This window comes from Strix aluco, chromosome 3 (assembly GCF_031877795.1).
Source record: "Strix aluco isolate bStrAlu1 chromosome 3, bStrAlu1.hap1, whole genome shotgun sequence".
Taxonomy (NCBI): Eukaryota; Metazoa; Chordata; class Aves; order Strigiformes; family Strigidae; genus Strix; species Strix aluco.
In genome coordinates, this window is record NC_133933.1 from 4,377,444 (window position 1) to 4,403,923 (window position 26,480).

The 26,480-nt window shown below is 38.8% G+C and overlaps 1 protein-coding gene across 4 annotated transcripts in view; it reads left to right on the plus strand.

Annotated features, from left to right (window-relative positions):
• PLCB1 (phospholipase C beta 1) overlaps positions 1-26,480 on the plus strand; it is a 406,198-nt gene that overhangs the window by 329,066 nt on the left and 50,652 nt on the right. For all 4 annotated transcript variants that reach the window (XM_074817193.1, XM_074817194.1, XM_074817195.1 and 1 more), the window contains exons 24-31: positions 1,743-1,875; positions 2,719-2,772; positions 4,331-4,550; positions 8,326-8,506; positions 10,643-10,719; positions 10,811-10,900; positions 13,202-13,259; positions 14,380-14,466. In XM_074817193.1, the coding sequence (XP_074673294.1) occupies positions 1,743-1,875; positions 2,719-2,772; positions 4,331-4,550; positions 8,326-8,506; positions 10,643-10,719; positions 10,811-10,900; positions 13,202-13,259; positions 14,380-14,466 (900 nt within the window). The remainder of the gene's footprint in view (positions 1-1,742; positions 1,876-2,718; positions 2,773-4,330; positions 4,551-8,325; positions 8,507-10,642; positions 10,720-10,810; positions 10,901-13,201; positions 13,260-14,379; positions 14,467-26,480) is intronic.

Sequence of the window (26,480 nt, forward strand, 5' to 3'; positions counted from 1 at the left end):
ATCATGTTTTTAAAAGAGCCTAAAATATTCTCCACTAAGGAAAACTCATGTTTACTTTAGCATTGTGTCATGAATTATGTGCAGAGAAAGTGCTTTTTAATGAGATTAGATTGCTTGATGTAGTGAAAATTACTCTTCATTCACTTCCTGATCCTGTCTCACATTTCTGCTCTAGTTTCTGAAAACAGATGTTTTATGTCCAAAACTGACAGGCTATATTAATACTTTTTCAACAAGCTGTGATGCAGCATTTCGAGCCACATACAAACCTAGTCCCAAAAGAAGAAGATAATACTCACTTTCCCATGCAGTGGCTTTTGGGACACAAACTTGCCAGAAGTTAGGAATTTTAGCTTTATTTGTATTAAATGTTGATGATCTATGTAGCAAGCATTGTTTTTATTAAACTAATTAATTGCATCCTGTGAGGAGTATATTTTAAGGAGAATTGAGGGGATGACCACGTCTCTGTGTGTTTGTCACAGCTACAGCTTTTGCCAGTCACATTGTTCTACTGTCATAAATGTTGGCTAGATCATGTTTTTCCTTATTTTATTGCAGTCATTCCTGCTTGATATAAATGAAGTTGTTGGCACTGGTTTTCAGTTGCATCATGTTTCTGACTACAGTATCTCTCTCCTATAATTTTGATAGAAATAGGTTGTTGAGACAGGAGTCTTTTTTGCAATATACAATATGTTGTCAGGGCCAAGATGGAGGAAATCAGCAGCAGGAGCAGTACAAAACAGATCAAAATGTATTTTGCCTCTATCGATGCGGTGCAGGCTGATATTTTGCAAGTGTGGAGTAGTCAAGGGGAAAAAAACAATTGTGGTATCCTGCCTCTGCATGTAACGTGATTACCATCAAAGAATGAGATGGGAGCAGCTTGAAGGAACAAATCCAAAACTACCCTGAGACACCATGGCAACTGGCCCCTTGCAGGGACAGCAGGAAGCAGGGCTTGGCCATTTCAAAATAAAAATTGCTTTGAATGACCTTCTGTTTGTTGAGTGCTGGGTGCTTGCTTAAAACCTGATGGTCACAAGGAAAATGATAAGATGTTCAGTGCATGATACAACATACGCTGTAAGCCTGAGCCTTTAGAAAACTGGAGAGAAAGAAAAGATTGTGGAAAATGCTTAAATATTTGGATACCACAGATGTATTTATGCAGCAGGATGGAGGTACTGTTTACATATTATCCTTGGAGTGTAATTACAAGAACGTAAGATCTTGGGAATCAGATGTCTCTGTTCCGTAAGAACGGTGAATAATGATAGTGCTGTGTGTATCTATGAAATTTAAAAGTAATTTTGTGTACGCGTTTTGTTCACAGCAGGGATTTGAGTAGCATTTTCATGCCAGCTTCTACGTTATTTCAAGAAAGGTTTTATGGCAGAGAACAATGCTTTTTAATAAAATACGGATTACACATCTGGTGCAGCTAATATATACTGTACTGAAAAACGTCCCTGATGAGTTATATCCACTTAAAATAAAAACACTTTTTCAGAATAATACATGCTCTATTTCTTCCTGAAATTTACCCTGCAAAAATGAACCACCTGGATTACCATGGCTCTTAAGGATATATTTTTGGTTTGTTTTCTTTTAGAATGATTTATATATAACATTTACAGAATTTTACATTTTAAAAAAGAGGCTAAACTAGACCTGCAAATAAGTAATTTTAAGTCTGCTAGTTGGGAAGAGTGATGTAGCTCATTATGTATTTTCAGATTGACCATGGAGATGCACCATCTGAAGCTAACAATGAACCTAGGCCAACACCAGCAGAAAATGGAGTAAATTGCACTGCCTCTCTTACACCGAAGCCAGCAACTCAGGTTGTCCACAGCCAACCAGCACCAGGTAAAAAAAAAAAAGGAAAAAAAAAAATCTCATCTTTTCAGAATAAATCTGGATAATAATTTTTCATGTGCTTTGCGTTTAAAGAACAAAGGCGGGGGGGTGTTTGTTTGTTTGTTTTGTTTTTATAAAACAGGTAGAAATTTTCCCACTACTTTTGTATGCTGCTAGGGCCAGTCTTCTTCAGATATACAAATACCCTCTATTTAAGAGTTGCTTTTGTGGTGGAACTGAAGTTCATTTCAAGCAAGAAAATTTGCTGGGATTTTTTTGTGGTTGCAAGTGCAGGCATCTCTTTAAATTGTTTTTACAAATGTGCCTAGTTTATGCATGTAGTTACATCTTATTCCACACACAGAATAGTCTTAGATTCTTACATGTTTTGTATTAACATATCTCCTATAACAAATGGTTGTTAAACCACGTTGTTTATAATTTTACGACAGCAGTCTTCATAGATTTGATCTAACTGATTTCCAAGGAGCTGGATTCATCTTGTGTACAGAAATTTTGCGCTGACATCATAATATAGGGCAGTTGTACTAACTGTCAGGCTAATACTACTTAAATGACTTGTATGAGTGGTATCAGTGAGTTAATAACATCCTCCTCAGAAGTAAAACACTAAAGCTCAGGTGGGTTTTCAGAAGGTTGCTTTTTTGTGTTGGTTCACAGCATTGGTGTTGCTACTCTTCTGCTCAAGAGATGTGTTTTCTCAAATGATTAATAAATGCCCATGTCAGTGTATGTCCTGTGTCACCTGTCATGTTTTAATATGCAGTCAAGCAGAACAATAATTCCTGTTGTTTTGAAAGAATTAGAATTAGTCGTCTCTTTTACCTCTAGGTTCGGTGAAAGCACCTGCAAAGACAGAAGATCTTATTCAGAGTGTCCTCACAGGTAATAAATACACAGTTTACACTGCATGAACGATACACGTTTTGTCAAGAGAAACACATTCTTTATAAAATAGGCCATCTGGCTTAGACATTTCTTTAAGTGATTAGGACTACAGTAACTCATAGAAAACGTACGTACCATGTTTTCTTCCTCAGCTTTGAAGTTATTAAATGTTTGAGCACATGTTTCATGAGATCATTATTGAGTGTGAACAGAGAATTTTTTTAAAATATCCCACTGTTGTAGTTTCACAAGCACAACATTACCATCTAATGCAGACAAAAGACCAGCATTTTTATGAGAACAGAAGCTACATTTGCTCTGAATATTGTGAATAATAGTGAAACCATTTTATCTTCCTTAGCCTTGCAGTGTTCCCATTCCTCCTACAAAACTGAAATTACGATTCCATTAAGCAAACTGGCCTGTCAGTTAGATCGTGCCCTACTGTTCAATTGGGAGTCATGTCCTCCAGCTTGGAGCTAGAGTTTAGATTGCAAACCTCATAACTCAGTTTATTTTATACTCATTCTCCTATATTAGAACTATATCCAAATCTTGTGTAGACCTACATTTACGTGCATAAAATAGATAAGACACATGAAATTCAGCATGTTGGTTGTCCCTTATTCAGTCTCCCACACGTGCAGTAGAAAGAGGCTGGCCTAGATTGTGGGAGAACCTGCTGGCTTCATGCAATTCCTCTGTTGTCTAGGAAGGGGGTCTTCAGTCTGACTTTTCCAGAGCTGTTACCCCAGATCACGCAAGCCATCATTCCCTCCAGCATGTTTTTGTTTTGTTTTGTTTTTATTGCTGATTTGGAGTGAGCTCATGCAGGTCAGGCTAGCAGGCACGGAGCTCAAGCTGTGACCTGGGTTCGCAGAGCAGGACATCCTTCATAGCTGCTGTTGGAGTGACAGCACTGGAGCACAGTTCTCAGCATTTAGCTACGCATCCTTTGCTGGACTGGCAACCAGATGGCTGTGACTCCTCTGATGCAGGGTCTCCATCAAGAGAGAAGTGAAGTCTCTCCCGAGATGCCGTGACGACACTGGGACCGATGCCTCCAGCCAGTGCCCAGCTCAAGGCAGGAGAGCAGGCAGCTGAAGTGCTGTTTGTAAAGGGCGTTTGGGCATCAGCATGTTATGTAGCTCATCCAGAGAGAAGAGAGACTTGAAATGTTGGTACAGTGGCTACAAAAAAGATCTGTGGTCATGTCTATGTAAAATCATGTTTTTATATGTTGGGCTGACGGGCATCTTTTGCGTCTGAAAGGGGTTGAGGAAAGAAGGTACATGTTTTTTATTTTGCTACACATCTTGGTTTTCTAAATTTTCATCTCAATTCTTACTCTTATATCAGTTAAATTTGCTACAGTATTTTCAATCTGGTTAGCTTATTTCCAGATAAGTCTACTCGGTTTAAGCTAGCACGTTTCACCTACCTGCAATAAACAAGCATGCTTTGTTTCATTCCTGCTAATGGCAATTCCTGGATTCTCTGATTGAAATAGTACTTTATTATAAAACGGAAGTGGCTTTTGTTATTTTCATTGCAGAAGTGGAAGCACAGACTATAGAGGAGCTAAAACAACAGAAGTCTTTTGTTAAGCTTCAGAAGAAGCACTACAAGGAAATGAAAGACCTTGTAAAGAGGCACCACAAGAAAACCACCGACCTTATCAAAGAGCACACTGCAAAGTATAATGAAATCCAGAATGACTACCTGCGACGAAGAGCAGTTTTAGAAAAAACAGCAAAAAGAGACAGTAAGAAAAGGTATGTTGAATATAGCTTTCCCGTTCTTGGTATTGGAGATCTTTACTCAAGTCTTCTTTTATAGTAGACAACTAATATGGAGGTGACATTAGAGCACAGAAAAAAATCAAAAGCAGCAAGATTCCTAGGTAAGTTGAAGTCAGGGCCTTTGATACGGAAATCGTCAGGAAAAGCCCTCTCCATGATGGGCTGCGTCTCTGCTAGAAGCCAGATAAGTTGTTCACCATGTTATACCTCTTCCCCTGTACATGAGAGCACTGGTATGGGTATGGGTAGGTGACTCAGCTGTACTGGTAACAGCAGCCTATGGTTAGGTAGTGAGCTTAATCACAAACAATGAGAGGGGACATCCCCTACATACTGCGACAGTTCAGGAGCCAGACTGCAGCGTGAAAGAACTCAAACCCATCTGGATAAAATGTTTTACTTTCCTACTCAGGTCAACTGCAGCACATTTTATCACAGCACCCCATCTTCTCCCATGCTGACCTCCTTTAGAAGAAGGAGTATCAGTTCCATGGAAACTTCTGCCCCACATTTAATAATATAACTTTAGAATATAGCTTCTTTTTCAAGCAAGAAGTTTTTGCAGCCAGCACGCATGGTCATCCTGCCCATATTAAGCAATTGGTTTACTCTGGGCCACCACAGTGTGCTGTCTGGTGGTGGAAGAAACTCAAGTGTCAAAACAAGAACACGACTTTGTCCTCTTTTATGCTATTTATGGGTAAAATGGATATTCTGAATTTGGGGATGAAGAGCAGTGTCTCCAAGTTAGAGCCCTGGGAAAAACACATGCTAGGGTAGGCAACGTCATATATATAATTAGGTGAAAGAAACACCCAAAAGTTATTAACATCTGTCTACGGATTAAATTATGATTGATCCAGACTGCTTGGGGATCACTTAGTGATCGCTTGGCTTTGCCTCTGCATGCACATCTCTTCTGTGTGATGTCTCTAAGTCTTGCATTGCCCTATCTCTTCATGTGTGCTGATATAATTTTTATATTATTTGTTTAGGTAATAATAAAAAAGGAGACTTGTATTTATCATGCTCAGTTTGAAATGCAACGACTGTTATGACTTATTAATTTTTCCACAATTATTGTCTTGTTCATATGGTAAATATATGTTAATAAAGATCAATTCTTAACTCGTGACAAAACATATGCACACATAGGTACAATCAGTGTCTGATACTGTTTCAATTTAATTTTTATTTCTCCCATTAGTGCAGCATTCTCATTTATACATAATTTATATTCTAAACTAATCAGATAACCACAGAAGTCCTTTAACTTTTACATAAAATTGATATAGCTGCAGTTCTTAAATAAGAAGACACTGAATGAACATTAAAAAAATTACTTGATACTTTTTGGTAGGAGACCATCAGAGAAAAAAGCTGCGAGCATACTCTGGCTGCCAACCTTGTTGATAGTACCTCTAAATGTAGGTGACTGGAATTCAGGCCATAATTTGTCCCTAGGAAGGAGCTTGTTCATTTATGCTCGCCTGATGACAGAATGTCACTGGGCTTTATAAGAGCTTAACACTCATATCTATCTTCAGCTGGCTTCAACCGTTGCCAATTTTCAGTCTTCTGGGCTCTACGCTTGAGTTTAACAAACTCCCTTAATGCCTGGTTGTCAACTGCACACACAGTGATATTTCATCTGCTGTATTTTCCACCATCGATGTGTGTGACAGCTAGTGGCAGACAAAATGACATCATGTTCCTTTCTTTTCTCTAGCATATTCTATTCAAATTGAAGAAGAAAATAAAACTGAATAAATAAAAATGACTCATTTATCTTTGAGTAAGAAGGATTTGGGGTTTTTATTTTGTTATGATCTGACCATAAATCATTCATGATATCGGGCAATAGAACCCTGCAGTCTATTACATGGAGCTGTCACAGTGATTTCAGAGATGTGAAGTTTTATGTGTGGATACAGAGAAATCCGAAGGTTAAAAAATCTGAGGTTGAATTTTAAAAAGGCAGGAATATATTTTTAGGGAATTTCAAACTTGCAAGTACATATTATCTCAAGCAGCAGACTTCTAATAGAATACTGCAACCCAAGGAAAAGGTGATTTTTATAATATTAAATCATTACTGAAGCTATTTGCCTGTAACTGCAAAATACAAATCACTACTTCATCAGGAGTCCCTGTAACAGATTACCAGAAAAATGTGTTGTCTCTGGTCAGAAGCAATCCATGTTTCACACCCTTGTCTAAAATTGGGCCAAGATTCAGTAAAGCCATTGTCTGTAGGAAGTATTTATTTACACACATGCACAAGTGTTTTGCTGGTGTTCTTCTGAAGTTTCTTTAATGGTCATGTCCCATAAAAGACAGTCTTAGTATTTTAGCCAGCATTTAGAACAGGCCTTATTTTTTTTTTTTTCCAAAAAATACAAAAGAAATGTCAGCTTTAAAATGTATAGTGTAATGGCATAATGTGCTGTCTTGAATATTCATTAATGCTGCCTTCCAGCTCTGTATTTAAATTATCCTCACCTATCACACTGACACCACTTAACCTCTTAGCAGAATATTCAAATACAATAAAAACAGAAGAAATAAAAAGAGGCTACCTTGGGGTTTGTATCCTCAGACCAATGCAAGCAGCTTCAGATTAGTTCAGTTGAAGTAATTCTAGTTGACAGCAGCTGCAAACTTGAACCTGGAAGAGGGAAGAGAGGCAGCCAATGTAGCAAGTTCTCTGCATTGTAATCTCTGCAAATTTCTGAGTAGCAAACTCATTTTTCTCACAGTGTCGGCACTCTCTGTTCAAGGTTTGGCTGTTTTGTCCATCTCACGCACTGTTCTGAGGTTTCCCAGGCAACTGATATAACACTTGAGTACAGCAGTAAACACAGCAGCAGAACAGGGACACAGCATTTTTTTTTTTTTTTTTAATATATTTTTCTTGGGTTTAGTTTAGTGCTGACCTGGAAGTGATACTGCTTTCGCTGCTTATTTTTTTCCTTGAGCAGTTTAGTGTCATCATGTCTCCTTTCACAATTACATCTATCCTTCCTTCTGTCTTAAGAAAGGAAAACAAAACAACAAACTGTTCCTTAGTGTTGCTTTTTAGCTTCCTCCTTATAGTTTTCCTTTGCTCCTGTGTGCTGCCTTTCTGAGGTTTACTCCCCACTGGGGTGTTAACGTTCCTCCTAAAGTCAGCAGTCCATAGGGCACTTTACTCTGTGTGTGCTACACATGGCATTTCCTGAAGGGGGGAGAAAATACCAAGTAAAGGGATGTTCCTACCCTTTTAAGCATTTTGAAAATGCAGATGTAAAGTTATGCTCTTAAATTTATTGCTAAGAGCATGGAAGGGTGACTCAGTTTTCAATATACTTAGCATTCACTATTTCTGCTGAGGACTGTGCAACTTTGAAGTTCAAGTTACATGTCTGGAAGTGGATAAACAAGTTCATGGGCATCTGTTTATAGGAAAACTTGGCAGTTGCATTTATGGCTCATTTATACTAGGTCTGGTTCACACCGCCATGATGGGTCAGTAAAATGAGGTTTAAAAGCAATAGCCATCCCATTAATAAACAACACTATTTTTTTCCTAAAAGATGAAATTGGATTTACTCTAGAGCTAAAATAATCTTCTGGCCCTGTATGTGGTGCTGAGAAACTTCTTAACAGGTTACATATAACCAGCTGCCTTAAAAACAGGGTTTCAATATGGAGCAGAGTGGTCATGCCTAGTGACTTAGACGTTGGTGGGGTGTGTGTGTCTTTGCAGATCTGAAACGGGCAGCCCAGACCACAGTTCTTCAACTATTGAACAGGAATTAGCTGCGCTCGACTCTGAAATGACCCAGAAGCTAGTTGAGCTGAAGGAGAAGCAACAACAGCAGCTGCTAAATCTCCGACAGGAGCAGTATTACAGTGAAAAGTACCAGAAACGAGAGCACATTAAGCTGGTACGTTTGTTATGTCGTCTGCTTTTCTTTAGTGATCTCAGGGTGAGTAATGAAAGCAGCGGTGGGGCTTCCTCTTACTTGGAGTCCATTTCAGAGCTTGATTTCCCCGTGGTCTGCTGCAAGTTCAAGGGGTTGTTGTGTCACTTTGTCACTAACACTTCTCACAACTTGGAAGGCAGAAAGGCAACGAGATTATTACTACTGCTAAAGCAGAGTCCTTACCTTTAGTTGTATAAGTCTCCGTTTACTGCTGCTTTGGGATGATATTCCCGTTTCGTTCTGCCACTTTTTAAATGTGCAATGCTCAAGGAGGCAGGATTAGCTGGAAAATAAATTAAAACCCCATGAAAATAAAGAAATGAAAATAGATTCAAATATTGCCCAGGGCACAGAGTTGTGCCAGTGTTCCTATTGCAGATGAATGCTTTGAGGGGATGCAGGAACTATTCTGTATACGGCGAAGAAATATTTTGCGTCCCTCGGTCGAAGCCAACTTGTGTTTTTACAGCTGGAGTTTGGCTGACAGCTACAGCAGGATCATAGGCCCTCTGAGCTGAAATAGAGGAGCTTGGGCAGATGGCAGCTGATGCTGATGGATATTCTCAGGCAGAAAAGAACATTTTTAAAGGGCGTTATGGGAGTGCAAACTGTTTCTAAACTCTGGACAATCCTCTCTCACAATTTTTTTCTATTATATGATGTTTTGCCTCATTGCTGTTGGTTCAAGTGATTTGCCTACTCTGCCCTGCTGTCCAAAAATAGCAGGTCAGAGGAGTGATATGTGTGGATATCGCTCAGCAAGGCCTTTTCACAAATCCATTCCCATGGATCATAGCACGGAGCTGCGATTCCCAAGCGGTGCCCTGTTTATCACCAGTTCTATGTGAATCCAGCTGCCCTAGTGTGGGTGCATGGACACAATTACCTGTGCCACAGGGAGAGAGTCCTATGTTGCAAGTAACAATTGTTGGCTGCATCTCAGAGGTCTTAATTTTTATGAAAATGAACCACTTTGGACCCACATAGTTTGATTTATACTGTAACTTATTTCTCATTTCAAAATGAGAAATGGCAGTTCTCAAAGCAAAGTTACGTTTTCAGCCTTGTCCAGTTAGGTAGTGTCAGGATAAATTCATTTTTTAGCACGGGATCTTCAGACAGTTTTTCTTCTGAGCTGTGCAGGAGTTAATATTCCAATTAAAATCTGCCTTGCAGCTGATTCTTTCTGATGTCTTTCTTTTAGAGAAGAGCCTATTGTTGGTATCTTTCCTTCTTTTATCTAAGGAATGAGAAGTTAGATCAGAATAGCTAGGCATTATTATACACTCTGGTTCATCATTCTGAGAGGATTATTTTACAGTTAGACTTAAAGTAGAGGGGGTGATCAAACCAAATTGGTTGCATTTCCCACTTTAATTCACCATTCACTGAACGTGCACACAAGCCCTGTCCATGTGTCACTCCCATCAGCGTCACCACCACAAGCGTGCTTTTTGTTAGCAGTTTCAGCACAAATGAGATTGGACCCAACTCTGCACAACTGATCTCAAACCAACGACTCTGATATTTTGAGTCCGTGATTCTGCGATCAGAATGTAGGTTATGCTTATCTATGCTTAGCCTTCTTAGCTATCATGCATGAATTTTCAATATCCACCAGACCACCCTGAAATCCAGGCTGTTCCCTGTAATAATGCTCAATGCAAGAGGAATGTTTTCAGCACTCACAGAAAACCTTGAATATTCAGTGACACAGGAATTCAGTTCGTAATTTATATTGTGTAAAATCAGTTTGTGACCATTTATGAATTATCATAGGCATTTTAATTCTGAGCAAAGGTAAAATCTGCAATATATATTTTGGCTTTACATTTAATATTCTGACACTATATCACTTTGATGTACAGAGAAGCAGCAGTTTCTATGTAAGTTGGACATACACAAGTCTGGCTGAACTCTACAAGTTAAGAATGCATTTACACTGATAAGAATGTTTAGTGGCTTTTGATCGTTGGTAATTAATCAGAGAATGGTGTAACACTTTCATGTCTGCTACAGACTGTTGAAGAAACTTAGATGCGTGTATGATGTTTAGCTGAAAATACAGATTTTTGTTTCTTGGGATTTTTTTTTTAGCTTATTCAGAAGTTGACAGATGTAGCAGAGGAGTGTCAGAACAGCCAGCTAAAGAAACTGAAAGAAACCTGTGAAAAGTAAGGTGCTATTCCTCTTATGATTGATTACTACTCTGCATGTGTTTTGTTTAGATACATTTTGAACTTGCCTTTATTTTTTATGCTTTAGAGAAAAGAAAGAGTTGAAGAAAAAAATGGACAAGAAGAGGCAGGAGAAGATCACAGAAGCAAAATCCAAGGATAAAAATCAGATGGAAGAGTAAGTATATCCCTAGATCCATATCCTTATATGTTATGAGGAGACAAGATTTTTCACAACTGGAAAGTCACAGAAAGGTCTCATCCCTGAATACAAGGGAGCTTTTTAGTTGGGCTGTAATACCTCCCCAGAGCAGTGGAGGCCTTCTTACTTCTGCTGCTACTAATTTAATTTCCTGGGATTAATCTAATCTCCTGTTCTGTGAGCACTGAGAGTCTGTGGTCAGCTGCAAAGGTGCTGATGTGTGCTATGGGGACGTGCCTATGAGTGGCATGACAGAGTGATTCACCAAGATGCTGTTAATCCAGACACTATTCCTCTGAGTATAAATAGACTTAGCAGCTTCAGTTCCTGCAGGGTTTGATTTCACCTTAACTTAGATTTTATTTGTGAGTTATCTTATCTTAACTCTGTTAAAGCTGCTCTCCAGAAGGAATAGCAGCAACACAGAGAGTAGGTTTGCTCTACTTTTGTGATGAATTCCCCTCAGATGCTGTGCTACTGATTCTCTTCCAGTGACAGTATTATGCAGTGTGCAGTCACTTCGGGTGGAAGAGAGAGGAAAACTGAGCTCCGAGGGTGCAGTTTCTGTGAACAGGGACAGGAATATGAATTTCATTTATGCACCACCAGACAATACAAACTGTAGTGGTGCAAGCTGATTATATTCTTCCCAAGGGCACAGTATCTAAGTTTGTTTGTCCTCCTTCATTTGTTTTGGCAAGCAGCTCAAAAAGAAAACAGAGCATTTTAATCTTGCACTGTTTGCTGGGATATTCTTGTTACCAGTCTTTAGTAACATTTAAGGACAGTTAAAAATACAGGAGGAACAAAAACAAAGAAAAATCTAGAATATCTGAGTTTTACCAGGTAACAAAGACACAACTATGTTTGGTTTTCTACAGGTAAAGGGGTTTATACAGGTTTTGGAGCCTCTCAGCGTAGAATCTGTGTGTTTGGTAACCCTGACAGAAGGTCACACACACACTGCATCGGATAATTTAAGAATCAATATTATAGAATTTTAATAAAAATCCTAGAAAAAAGATAAAATGAGAATAATTGATTATGAAAAAAGGAGAAATACTTAATATGCTTAGAGCTGGTCAGAGGGTGTGGAAGTCATTAGAAAATAGTAGTTAGTCATTATGAAAATGTTATAGGAGTAAAAATCAATTGCAGTAGGAAATTATTTGCTGAGAAGTTAATGAGGCACTACTGAGAGAGGCTCAGAAGCAGACAAGTAGGAATTCTTTTTTGTTTTCCTTTTTTTATTTTTTTTTTCCATTTTTCCCAAGGGCTTTCCTTTGCCAGGATTTTCAAAAGAGCCCTTGGGAAAGGTGAGATGGAAACTACATGAGAAACTCAGCTTTCCTCTGTCAAGTGACACGGTTTGTCCTCACTCTCGCAGTAGGTCAGAGAGTAGCAAGACCTCTCAGTGAATCCCATTCGAGTCATCCAGGCTAGGCTGTTTTTTATTTAAGGCTTTTACACAAATTTGTGAGAAAATATTACACGGAGATAATACATTGTATTGATTGTTCTTACTTAATTTTTGTACTTCCTACATGCACCCAGGGCTTGTGTACCTACCTAAAACCATCAGATTTTAGTGCCATGTGAACAGCAATTCACTGTTCTTGACTTAGGTAATTAGGTTTTAGAGTACTGTCCTGAATCTGGTCAACTCAGGTATCCACAGATTGTTATTTTATGTGTATTTATCCCTTTGGGGGATCTCATCTTCAGCCTTTGACCAATGGTTACCTAATAACTATCTCACAGAGTCACTTAAAGTTCAATTATTTCCTCCAAGTTCATCTTTATGTGGTTTACATAGGAGAGCTGGGGACTGGAGTCAAGTCTGTCCTGCTCTTTGTGGGAACGTTGCCGTTGTTTCTGAGATGTCACCAGCAGTATCTGTTCACTGACAGAGACTATTTCTCTACTATATAATGTGCCACAATGTGGCAGTGTGCATCTACTGATGATATTGAGCTCTCCTAGGCTGACATTTGGGCCTTAAGGAACGCCACCATCACTGTGAAGACGTGGCAGTACACTATGGGAAAAGCCTGTTGTGAAGGAGCCGGGGGTTTGTTGTGGTAGGTCATGGAGAGGTCCGAGACCTTCATAAAATAAAGATGCAGCCTGTTACAAAAGGCACGTTGGATGAAAGTTAAATAGACAGATCCCTACATTCAAAACATAGCCTTACTTATTTTTTAAGAGTTGCAGGGGGTTAAAATATATTGGTGTGGTCTTATTGACTACAATAACTTGTTGATTGCTTCTCCCCAGAGAGAAGACTGAAATGATTCGATCGTATATCCAGGAGGTGGTGCAGTACATAAAACGGGTATGTCAGGATATGTTTATTTTTCATTTTGGGGGGCAAAATGTCAGCTTTCATATTTTAGATCATATTAATCTGCAGATTCTAAGCTTCGGTATAAAGATTCTGCAAGTGCTGATTTTTAACAGATGCAGTGTAGACTTCACATTCCAGTTAAACTGGAATTTCAGACAGATCTTCATTAATTGTTAGTGTTTGGGGGTTGATGCCAAGAGGGCAGGTTTTAATTCAGTTATGATTTCATCTTTGAATATCCTGTGTTTATTCATGAAAAATGTACCAATTTTTTTTAATTGGCTTGCTGTCTCATGAACGCAAAGATTGCATAAGTGACTATGAAAGTCAGTAAACATTTAGTTGCAGAGTATATTTTAACCTTAATTGCATTTGTAGAGTTGCTGAAATGCAAAAAAAGAAAATTCTATGAGCTCTGTAAATACAAGTCAAAGAATTTCATTACAGGTGTTAGCTTTTCTGAAGCTATAAGTGGTTTAAACTGGACTGAAAGTATGCACCACGATGTTTTGATGTGTGAAAACACCATGAAACATATGGCACTATTGAATTCTCGCTTAATTTCAGTGCAGAGATAGTTCAGTTCAAAAGTTGGCCGTTTTTGCTCATAGAGGCCTTGATTCAGGAAGCAACCTAAAGAATTAGCAAATTATGTATGCTTAATTCCCGTTGGAGTCAGACACATGTCTGAGTGCCTTATTAAATGAGGACCAAAATTTATCAACATGTTCATTTAGGACTCTAAGATGCAAATCCTCTTCTTCTGGGAACAGGGTCCATCTCACACAACTTGTACAATAAAAGCTAAAGCAAAATAGCATGAATTTTAAAAATGCATTATTCTTTTAATAGCATTAGAAGTCCACAGTAAGTCCTTTAGACATTTCTGATTCTGAATCCCATGTGTGAAATCTGAGATTCATTGTCCACACACAACTGTTAGAGCAGTTGTGCTCAGGGATGCTTGTGACAATGATTTACATTAGAATTATTCATACTTTTTGACAATAACATTTTAGTTTTGATGGATGAAATATTTGTTGGGGAAGAGGTGGGAAAACGAGGGTGTGCAGTCTCTGAAAAAAGATTCTCTGCTATTTTCTTACAGCTAGAAGATGCTCAGAGTAAAAGGCAGGAGAAACTTGTAGAAAAACACAAGGAGATTCGTCAGCAAATACTGGATGAAAAGCCTAAGGTAAAGAGTTTTTGAACATAAGTTACACTGCTAAAAAAGTACTTCAGGAAGGAAAGTGTTCTTACAGCAGGTAGGCTGATGTTTGAACATGAGAAAGTCCATTCATAGCAGCACAGCCATTGTCTCTATATTCGGGATGAAAAAAGTCAAGTAGCTGACTAGTATGGAGCACCACTTCAAGCCCAGATGTCATATAATGGGGTTTATTTTTCAGTACTCATCTTGTTAAAAAGCTTTCAGTGTAAATGGTGCTTCTGACCAGCAGAGTGTGCCCTTCACTCCATTGTGCTTTAGCAGTATGAAAACAAAACACAGTTTACATTGAAAAGAAAAAGAGATATCTTTTTAGCATGCTTGCCGCAGATATTTGTGATAATTGGTGAGGATATATTTTTGTAAAGAACAATGAGTGTTTTCATAATGATAGTGCTTAATATTCTACATTGCTTGCTGGGTTTCCTCTATTTGATTTTGTGCACTGCATCTACACTTAATATTCTGAAATGCGGTTTTTGATCCTAAAGATTGCAGACTGACTCTTGCTCCTAGTGAAGCTGGTGGTAGTTTTGCCATTGACTTCAGTGGAGAAGATTCAGAGTCCTCCACTGGTACACAATTGCCCTGTAGGAAGACCTAGGTAACTATATAATCAGAATTCTGAACAGAAGAAGGCTTGTTCTCAGCAGAGTTCATATCTAAGTATGATTCTTCACAGCCCATTGTGTCATGTCTGCTTTCATTTTTTTCTGCACTTGCTCAAATGTGTGTCCTAGGCTTCATTTCTTGTCTGTGTCCACAGTCCTAATGTTTCCGTGTTTGTATTACAGCTTGAATTCTAGCATTGGGTGTGAGCTAATGTGTGTTGTCACGTCATTTCTGTGGAATATCCAGAGAATAAATTAAGCTAAGGTCTGAATAGCTAGAAGTTTACAATAGTTTGGAAAAATAAAAATGTTTGCATTACTAATTTTCTACTCATCTTTTTAAAATTGTGTTTATGAATAAGCTGGAACTTTTCGATGTCATGGGTATGTGGGTGTAAAGACTATACACAATATTACGTTTTATATTTGGTGCTGTAGGATCATGGGCTTCTCAGGCATGCAAACTAAAAAGCTGGAATTTAAATGCTGGAATTTTAAATTTCAGAGAATAATCTGCTAGTACTTCCAACATTGGATTTTCACAAATACTTGGGCACTTGATTACTTCTCTGTCTGTGTCCTTTCTTCTTTTTTTCTTTTTTTTTTTTTTTTTTTTTTTTTATTTATCGATTTGCTGAGAAGTAGCATAAAGCACTGAAAATTTGTCACTAAGGACTTGGGTTGCATTTTGAAAGCCTGTGCTGGACTGGTAGCGTTCGCCTCTTCCATCAGCTGTCCACGTGCCAAGCATTAGGTCATGGCACAGAGCAGCTCCAGATCCCTTGCCTTCCCCTGCATCTGGCCATCGGTTAGAGCGCTGTGGTGATCAGCACTCCTCAGTCACTGCTCTCAATTTCTCCTGAGAAAACCCTCTGCAGTAATGTGCCTCACAGGGCCTGGCTGCAGCTTTTTTTTCCTTTCCCACATACTGAAATGGGCAGACTTTGCTGAATTTATGATGGTATGTGCCTCTCGCTGGCATGAAAGGATTTAGGCAAAATATAATTACTCATTTTATTAAGTCCCTTTTTATGTTTTGCTTCATGTTCATATTTCATACCCATATTTGCTTCCTTAGTGACAGGGCATATGATATAAAATAGATGAAATGATTTCCCAGCTGCAAAGAACCAATGTATTTTATGCAAACAGCCGCCTTTCTAGGGGCAGTTTTTTTAGCAGGCTTGTCTCTCATGCCTCAGTATTCAAACGCCCACTAAAATTTATGCTAGCTGTGTTAAAAGCGTTTTCTGGCAGTATCAACTCAACCCCTAAACAAAGGATTTAATATATTAAAGAGGGAAAGAATTTTTAGTATTTTTACCAATAATTCCATTGCAGACAGATTTGCCATCATCAGTCACTGTAATTTGGTTATTTATTACTGACTCACAGTTTGTTGTGTTACGACTTTGTGCACAGAGCTCTGTTATAGCCAGGAGGAATATCGTTTCACAAAGTGTTGCCAACAGACTGCCACACCAGTGAGGTTTTTTTTTAATTTTTTTTTTTTTTTTTTTAAAGTATGAGTTTGCAGCTTCCTCTGTTGTGGTGTGTGTAGTTCACCAGAAGAAAATTTGCCTTAGAGTGCTGACATTTTAGACAACAGCTTTTAGAAACTGCACAAACTGGATGCAAATTAGTTCCCGGTACTGCAGGCAGAGAGCTTGCTTTTTGTTTAAAATATCATGTGTTTAGATGAAAGTACTTAACTCAGGACAGATTTACACCCTTAAACTCTGTTGCTCCTTCATATAGAGAATTTCTTTTTAATGTTTGGATGTGAGACTGATTTGCAGGGCTATTGTATAAGAAAAAGCTTTTTTTCTCTTATAAGAGTTGGAGACTTTACTTCCAGAACTGATACTTTTAGGCAAAAGGTTGGAAATAGTTCTTCAGCGTCTTGTGGTCCTGCTGAAGTCAGTGTAGACATTGGCTTTAATGAACCCCAAATGCCATACTGCATCTGTGTAAGTAATGAGGATATCTTTATGACAAACTAATCTCCGATGCTGTAGAAACTAGAAATCGAGTATCATCATCAAATCTCAGTGTGTGTTTATGGAAACAGGCCAGCTGCTCCCACAAACATGTTTGGAAAAGGAGACTATCACCTAATTAAGAAGTCAAATACTGACTGACTCTAGGTCAAAAAATTTCTAACTTGCCATTTTAGTGAAAGCACAGTGGAAACAAAGTTCAAATGCTCTCCTGCTGCCATCTTTTTCCGAACAGCATCATTACCAAGCAAGGCCATATGTATTTTCTTTTCTCTGACTCCCTTTTTTTTTTTTTTTTTTTTCTTACATTATCTCCTGGCAGCTTTATTATCAGCAACAGCTTGTATTTTCTCTTCTCCCCCATTCTAATTCTTTGTCTCCTCCTCTTAGTCATTGATACACATTAAGCTTGTCCTGTCCTTATCTTCCTCCCCTTGGGCATCTTTTCTGCATTCCATGGAGACTGCTGTAGAAAGACATCTCTTTACACCCCAGTACTGAATTCTGTACGTTAGAGCAGTGTGTGACTTTAGATTCTCCACTACAACGTCTGTCTGGCACTCGTTATCTGAGCACAGAGGAGTGCGTCAAGGATGGGCATGGTCATTGCATCTCAATTTCTTTGTCCTTGACAGCTTGTGTATCAAATTAAACATGAATCAAGTGCATTACCTTCCCCCCCGAACCCTTGCCTCCAATCTCATTGTAATTACAAAAATCAATACACGTGAGACATGATAAGGAATTAATTATTTTTCTGAGAATCGACTCAGTTACAGTAAATAGACCCAAGCCTCCTCTAATTGAAATCAATGAGACTTTTGTTATTCATGTTCATGGATCAGAGTTACACTTAAATCTCAATATAATAGCTGAGACTCTTGTGCTCTTGCAGTCAGCTCCTGCTCCCAGACGAGTTCACTGGACTCTTTTGGCTTCCGTGGACCAAATTCTTACAACCCCAGCTGTCAAGGAAGATGTAACTCATGGTTCCTCAATTTGTAGCCCAAGTTCATATTTCTGCTCACACCTACTCTACTCTTCACAACCCCAGCTTAGCCAAGGCCTGCCAGATGGCATGGGCTCCTGCAGAGATGTGGCGAACGGCGCTCTTCAGGGGGAGGCTTTATCTGTGGGAAAAGCTCCCAACAGATCTACAGAAGCGCCATAAACTGGGCAAACTTTCTTCTAAGTGTTTCATCTCTGTGGTCTTTCAAACCAATGAAGAGAATACAGCCTTAGGGTATAAAATCCCTTTTTCTCCTCAAAAAGTATAATGAAAACATTTTTTTAAAATTATAAATCAGTTCTTGCTAATGGAAAATACAAGCATCTGATGAATACTAACTCACTTTCAAAGAACATGCATTTATTATCTCCCAATTTGACAGGTGTTATTAATTGCACCCAATGGGAGTCAACACTTCTACATCCAATCAATAATTAATATTAGCACTGTACCTGAAAAATTTATGGGGACATAAAATGATACATATTCAAGTTATGGAACAAATTAACAAGACGCTGATCCTTGACAGCACTAAGCCGCTCATAACTCCAGTGTCTTCCTTCCATTACATAGGGTTGGAAAGGACCTCCAAGGTCTTTCTTCTCAGGGCTAGCTGCTTTATAATCACATATCATGTAAGCCTACTGGTGAAACAGTGCTGGACAATGACTCCTTCCCTCTCAGTGTTACTTAAATGAAGATATTTGAAAACCCAATGAACGATTTCATAGATTTCAGATCGATGCTTTCTGATTTCTTAGAATATCTAAAACCACATTGATCTTTGTGAAGGTTACAGTTTGCCATACGTGCTTTAGGTAAAACTTTGTGGTCATCTTCATGCAGATAACGTTGAGATAAATGGCGCTGTTACTGACAACAGGGTCAGCAGTAGCACCGCTCTAACTTTAGAAAGAAGTCAAATACAGCAAATGTATTTTACAGCACTTTTAGATTTTATTTCAGTTAACCTCAGAGCTCAGAGCCACTGTATTAGCTCATCTGGAAGAGAAAAGCTCTTAGGAACTTTGATGACTATTCCAGTGTCGTTTCAGCTCACTGCATAATTCACAATAACAATGCACTGTCCACCACAATCCCTTTTTCATCCTTTACACCTCTGTAGGAAGCCAGACTGTCTTTTGGGCTAGCTGCACTTAATTCAAACGCTTCCAAATGCATTCCAGCTCGACCACAGACAGCTCTTCCAAGAATTTGGGGGAAGGAGTTTGGAGGAAAAGGTTATTTTAGTTTACTGAGTTTCATGGGACTTTGCATTGCGTGGATTTGGATTGAACGGGGGAAAGATGCCCTCCTAAAGTAGTATCCAGACTCATTGCAAAAAGATGTGAAGAAAATTAGTTGATAGCCAGTGTAATATTTGAAAAGTTCTCCTTTTATTTTCTCCCTGTTTGGGTAAAAATTATTTCTTTTGTTAGTTCATTCAGTTTAAGCATTTCCAAAGTTTAAAAAGAAATCTCTCTTGAATCTGTGGCTGCTAAGCTAAAATGACTTACGGCATTATCTGCCAAAAAAGCAGAGAATTAAGAGGATTGAAATAATTTAATGTTTGTTTCACTGTTCAGCTTTGGGTTTTGGTGCTTGTATATTCATCAGAGGGGAATAATAAAATGCTTCTCTGCCTCATTAAATGGGCAACAGCATGGAGAAATGAATGGAATTTTCTTAGCCTCAGTGAACAACAAATATTTTAAAGGAACATTTTAAAAATAAAAGTAAAAATTCTAGACTGAGATTTCCAAATCTTCCTATGACTTGATCTGTCATCTTCCCACTTCTGGACCAGAGCTTGCATTTAAATTGAAGGATGTAGTTTTCATGGACTATTCATTTGAAGATCTTGGCACTTTGCTCAGCACCTCTCAGCATCAAGTCCTAAGTGACAATCAGCCTAATTATCTAGTAAGCTTTGAGTGGCTTACACCCTGATGTTTCTTTAAACGTTTTATTAGTGCAATTGCTAAGCAGTCCCCAGTTGCAGAGTATTTTGGGGGGCAAGCTAGGGTTGTCTCTTTTTTACTGTTTCTCCCAATGGATGAACACTGCAGAATGCACTTTCAGCCTGTAAATTGAGTAGTAAATAATCTCACTTCACTCGTTAAAATGAAATTGTCTGATCTTTATCCTATGCCAGTTTTATACCAGTAAAAATCCCTTAAGTTCCGTGAAGTGACTAGCTGATCACTAGGACTGAGATCAAAAGACTTCAGTCCAAATTTCAGGATGCTCAAAGGATTATTTTCAATTAAGACGCTGCTTGCTTGCTTGTTTATATTTTTTCTTCACAAATCCAAATTTTAAATGATTTATTTTTTCAGCAGAATAAATATTACAGTATGTGGAATGGATATCGGGTCACAAAAGATACATCTAATAATTGGAGGTGATATTTATTGTGTTAATTAAATGTCTTCAGTGTTGATCTCGCACATACACGTGTCTTGGGAACACTAACTTTCAAATCAATAGCATCACATTTCTGGTGTGAATGTGCAAAATGCTTTTTAAATTTCTTTTAATGAATTCTAGCATCACTTTTTTTAAATAAAAATGTCACAAACCCTTTGTAGGAAGTATGTAAACATAAAGAAATATTTTAATGAATGGGACGTGAGGAAAAATATGAGAAATTTAGATTGGAGTTTATTGATAGAGGGGGATATTTTTCTCCCGTGGATCATTCTACTGGAAGTCAGAGGAAATCTTGGGGTTGATCTGGAGCTAAAAAAATATGGAAAATAGATTGTTTGAAAGGGCAAGCTTTTTTTTCAGTTTTGTACTGGTGTAAATCTAAAGGAACATTATGAAGTTAGCAGAGTCGCTGGTGATTTAAACTGATATTAGTGAAGGCAAGAGTATGTGGTCATGTGGCAGACAGATTTATGAAGGTTAGTGAGATTTTTCTGGATAACATGCTAATAAATAAGAGCTGTGAGAGGTTTTTTTAAGGAAAGTGATTTCAGAATCTGGCTACCATCTGTGGGCGAAGGGGTTCACAGAAGAAATAAAAAAAAAAAAAAAAAAAAAGGCACAAATTTGTGAATTCTTCCTGAAAAAAAGAAACCTCACTGATTTTTTTTCTAATTTGCGCAAGTGATCTATCAGATAAGCACATGGCTCATGTCTCAGCCCGATGTGGTTAATTATTTAATTAGCCTTCCTGATACATATAAGAAAGACGAAACCCAAAGCGGAGCTCAGGCCCTCCTTTGTCCCCAGCTCTTCCCCACCAGTGACCAGCTTTGCGTGGTACAGCCCAACACTGAGAGAGGTCTCCACCGCTCAGAAACCCCCACTTGGCTGACGGGAAAGCAGAGGTAGCTCCGTATACCCAAATTCAGCGGCAGCATCCCCCAGATTCCCTCCTCTCCTCAGTAAACAGCTGCACCCAAAACAGTCCAGTCTTGGGACAACACAGAGGTACATGTTTGAGAGATCTCTTGGACTTTGAGAGAGTCATCCACCAACAGCCACAGCAGCACAGGGCAGCGTATGGCATCCATACTGCCCCTCCAGGGCAAGCTGCATGCTTTTACCACCCTTGTTGGCATCTGCAGTGTCCCAGAGGCGTTGGATGGGAGGACAGATTAGCCCAACCCGGTATGAATAATAAACAATAAATGTGTTGTTGTTTACCATTATGCAGATAAAAATATTGCGTGTCCCTGATTCATAATGGACCACTGCAATGATCCATCAGAATGACAAAACAGACCATATTTTCTTGCAGTTGGGGCCATTGTTTCAGAACGCCATCACCACGTGCAAACAAACCTGCTTGTTAAAAGCAAGAAAAATACTTGCATTTGTACAGTAACTGATTTTACGATACTGCCCTGTTAATCTAATTCTCTTACATGCTTAATTTGAGTTAGAAAGCAGTTCAATTAAAGGGAGAAAAAGGAAGTAATAAATTGCCATTAAAATTATCAGCTATATAATAAATATCAAAAAGTTAAAACTATCTTTTCTCCCTTTGTAACATAAATTGCTAAAGTAGATCTAACTTCTAATGTTAACATTTGTAAATAGTTAATCCTTGTCAAAGCAAGGGAACTTCCTATGCAGAGAAGAGCACAGTGTGTTTTACCATAGATTGAAGAAAAAACTGGGAAAAGGATGTGAAAATTTAACATCCAGCTTCTTTCTGCAAAGTCAAGTTCAGGATGATAACACCCTAGAGAGAGCACACTGTCTCTGCAGAAGGTAACTCCTCTGTGCAGGTGGCTAAGGATGACAAGAAAATACCAGCCTGGAGAGAACAGTGTAACATTAAAAGGCCCCTTATCTGTTCTCTGTAACCTCTCAAAGCACTTTCATCTGCACTATCCCGTTCTCTGCTCAACTGCAGAGTGCATCTGTTAAGGTTAAAGCAAAGTGCCAGCTGTCACTCAGTAACCTGTGCCCCTGTGACCCACTCCTGCACTCACTGTGGTTCAGCATTTATCGCTTTCCACAGCAAAAATTTCTGAAAGTGTGGACAGGTGGCCAGCAAGCTGCAAGGTAGCAACTGCCTGTGAGAAAAAAGAGCATGAAACTAACTGGTGTGTTAACATTACCTCTGAAGAAAAAACAACTGGAAGTGATGTGAAAAAGTTTAAGAGGCCAGGGACTGCAAACATTTTTTGTCAGGATGTTTCGCTTGTCTAATGCAATATTTAAACCTGATGAGAGAAGTCCCTGCTAGGAAAATAATTGTGGTTCTGCAACAAGTGCTTTGCGTGCTAAATCTTTTAAATGAGCAACAGGACCCCAACAAGCTGGTGACTCTCCTTCACCTTTTCAGGAGCTAGTGTAGTACTCTATGCAAATACATTATAAAACGTGAGCTAAATTATGCATGCTGTGTACAGAGATAGTATATACGAAATGCATGGTAGCACACACACACAGGCACTTCAAATATAGTGTATATACGGCATCTTGTGCACATGTTCATCGCTCTAAATCAGAGTCAGATTGAACAAGAAATGCCACAAAGGCAAAACCACATGCTCTTATACAACTGCATTCATCATTGAGCAACAACGGCAACATATTTGTTAATTATCAGACCTTCAGTGCAACGTGACAAATGACAAGAGATTCAGTTTGACACGGCTAATGGAAAAATGTTAAAAGAAATATTAATGCTTAGTATGTGGCCTCCTTAGAGAGGTGTTTTAAAATGCATGAAATGGGGAAAAAATATGTTCCTTAATCAACAAAGAAATAAAGTCACGGTCCAGCAACGATTGTAGTATATGAACAGCTTGGTATGTGCAAGTCGTTTGTTAAGATAGCGCTTTGTCTTTGGCAGAATCAGTCTGTAAAGCAGAGCCACTAATGAAAATAATACTGCATTTCTGTAAACGAGGTAGTAGTGCACATTGCACTACACGTTAAAGGTGCAAGTTGCTTTTATTAGTACACTCATGACAAGATGGGTGCTGAGTTTATCTTATTTACAGTGAGACACTTTAGGTCGATAAATATACTAGTAAAAAGGGTAACAGAAATAACAATAGTGTAAAAGTTTCAAAATTATACCTGGATTAAGGAGTATATTTAGAATCATGAAGCAAATCCTAATGGGGGGGATTGGGGGGAGGGGGTGGAGTGTATATTTGTTTTTAGAAACAACAAACATTTCTGCAACAGAACAATGTTGGTTTGAGATGCAGTATCTTTCCCAGCAGTTTAAGAGTACTGAGCTTGGTAGGGGAGGAGAACCCTGTACATCCAGAAAGGAGAGAAAGTGCACTGCCCTCCGTGGTGACAAGGAAACCAGCATCTCAGCCACGTTTCAGCATGTACTTCCCGTGCTACGTGGGTGCAGCTTTCAAGGGTCTGGCAGCCCTCCTTAGTCAGTAGCAAAATAGCTGGGAAAGATGTTCACTGGAAAGATTACACTTCACTAAATTTCTCCTGTGACTCATTTCCAATAAATCAGCATTTTCTGACAGTAGTTGCATATAATTGCAGTAGTTGCATAATACAGTAGTTGTGGATGATGATCATATATAGGTTTGACTGTAGTGACTCCGTAAGTTCCCTATTACTCAGATGTTGTTTGGAAGGAGGTTCTTGCCAAGAGATTGTGGAGTGTGACTAAGCACATAAACTACAGCTTTGTACTTGTAAATGATCTCTTCTGTGGAGTCCTAGAGATTTGTAAGCTCTGTGTGGAATAAGTGGATGTGTCCAGGAAGGGGAAGCCTAATCCAGACATGGTTAGATACAGAGCCTGGCTCAAGGATGGGCAAGACAAAGTTTCAAACTCTTATAACATTGACTTTTCCAAGTGAGTGGTGGGTCCAGAGATCGTTTGTAGGAAAATGTCATGAGGATGGTGAAAGTTCACAATTTTTAGTTCTTTTTCTCCCCCCTAAAAAAAGGCAAGAAAAATCAGAATTTTGATGTTCATCTCATAAAATTTTTCTTTTCAAACCCACTGAGTATGGGGGAGGAAATCTCAGTCTTGGTTCATTCTATCCACTTTGAATCTCCCCAGGTTGGCCTCTGGTTTATAGAAATTAATAAAGCATTGACAAAAGAGAAAAGTGTTATCAGGCATACCGTACCATACTCATAATGGTAGGAGGTATTTTCTCAGTCTTTTTTTTTTTTTCTTTCTGCTATTTCTCCTCTTTCCCCCTTCCTTAGTTTTACCCACTCTCCTACTTGTCCTCTGTCTTACATTGAGATTCTTTTCACAGTGTGTTGTTTCTTTCTAATAATCTTTCCATAGACTTTCTTTACTTATAATTCCTATACTCTTTCCTCTCTCTTCCTGTTTGCCATCACTTGCTGCTATGAAATTGCAAGGAATATCTACAAGTACTTGTAGGAATAGTGTTTCTTTCAGATTAAAAGACAGGTTTGAAGAAGGACCCTGAAGGGAAGAGATATTAAAGACCTGACCTGACATGGTCTGCACATCTGTGAGCTTGACTGTGTATGTGGAACTTGTTCCAAAGTCTTCTATCAGATGAAAGGTATGATACACAAGTTCCAAAGATGTTTGAAAAAATAATCATTCACAAGCATCCCAAAAGTGGAGTAATAGGAAGATTAATATTTAAAGTGAAAGCAGTGAAAAAAACCTCAACCAACAGTAGAAGAAGACAACAGAAAAAAAAAAATGTGATAGTGGGCCTAAAGTTCAAGATTGAGAACTAGTGAAGACTTCAGGGAGAAAATGAGAAATATAGAGGAAAGGATCTTTACTGTAAAATGAAGTATAGATTTTTCGCTCATTCTCAATTATTACAATTTTCATTTTCTATCCAGTCCAACACAGTAAAAAATACAATGGAATTGCATCTATCCAAGTGGCAATCTTGACTCCTCTGCTCAGAAGTCTGTGAGCCATCAGCCCGGTGAGCATTATTCTGACAAGCAGTGTAGTGATTCCAAGTTCATGCAACAGCGTGCAACCAGTACATTGCTGCAACCCACACGCTGCTGCACCCTACGGCTACTGCTTGGGTTCTGACTGATGGTGTTCTGCTGATATAGTTACGGTCCCATGAAGAGGAAATGGGCAATTGTAGTCTTGCTTTGGAGATCAAGACCAAGGACTGATGGAGGATTAGACGTGGATTGCTTTGCAGTTGTGATAATTTCTGTCCCTGACATGGAGGTTAGTGGCAGGTTTTGTGTAAGGGGAGGGGCCGCTGGAACGTGCCGTGTGTAGGTGGACATCAGCAGCACAGGATTGGTGACAACAATCCTGTTGTCATCAGCTGGGCAGCGCTGCACTCAGTGCACTACACATGTCAAACTAATAAGAGAAATTACCAATAATTTGTCAGTTGTTCTGGATTCTCTTCTGTGTTCAGCCCCCTTTGTCAAGTTTTGCATGTATTGTTTGACATTTGCAATGCTGGAGCAAATGCAAAGGAAACTGTTATAGTGAACTACAAACATATTTCCAGAATGAGAGTCTAAAGAACAGGTACATTCTGTTTGGCTGGGCAGCCCAGTGGTGCAGAAATAGTTTTTTTGGTAAATAATGTATTCCCCCTTCCAGAATGTGGGTCCAATACATCCAGAAGTTGAATTTGCAAAATAGTGTCATATGGTGCAGAGGGAAGTGAACTGCTTACATCCATGCCCATAGCACTTCCCTCAGTCTCCTTCTTTGGCCCCTTCAATATTCCGGTTGTGGAGGAACAGTCCCAGCTCCAGAGACACTGAGCTACCTAATCCAAATCCCCCACATCAGAGTGGTTGGGCCATTTTTCTTGTACACAGAAAGGGATTGAATCTTGTTAGGCAGAGCTGAATATCATGAACACAGAAGTATTGACAAAAGGTTCATGGCATGGATTTCCCTTCTTTCCTTGGGAATAGCCT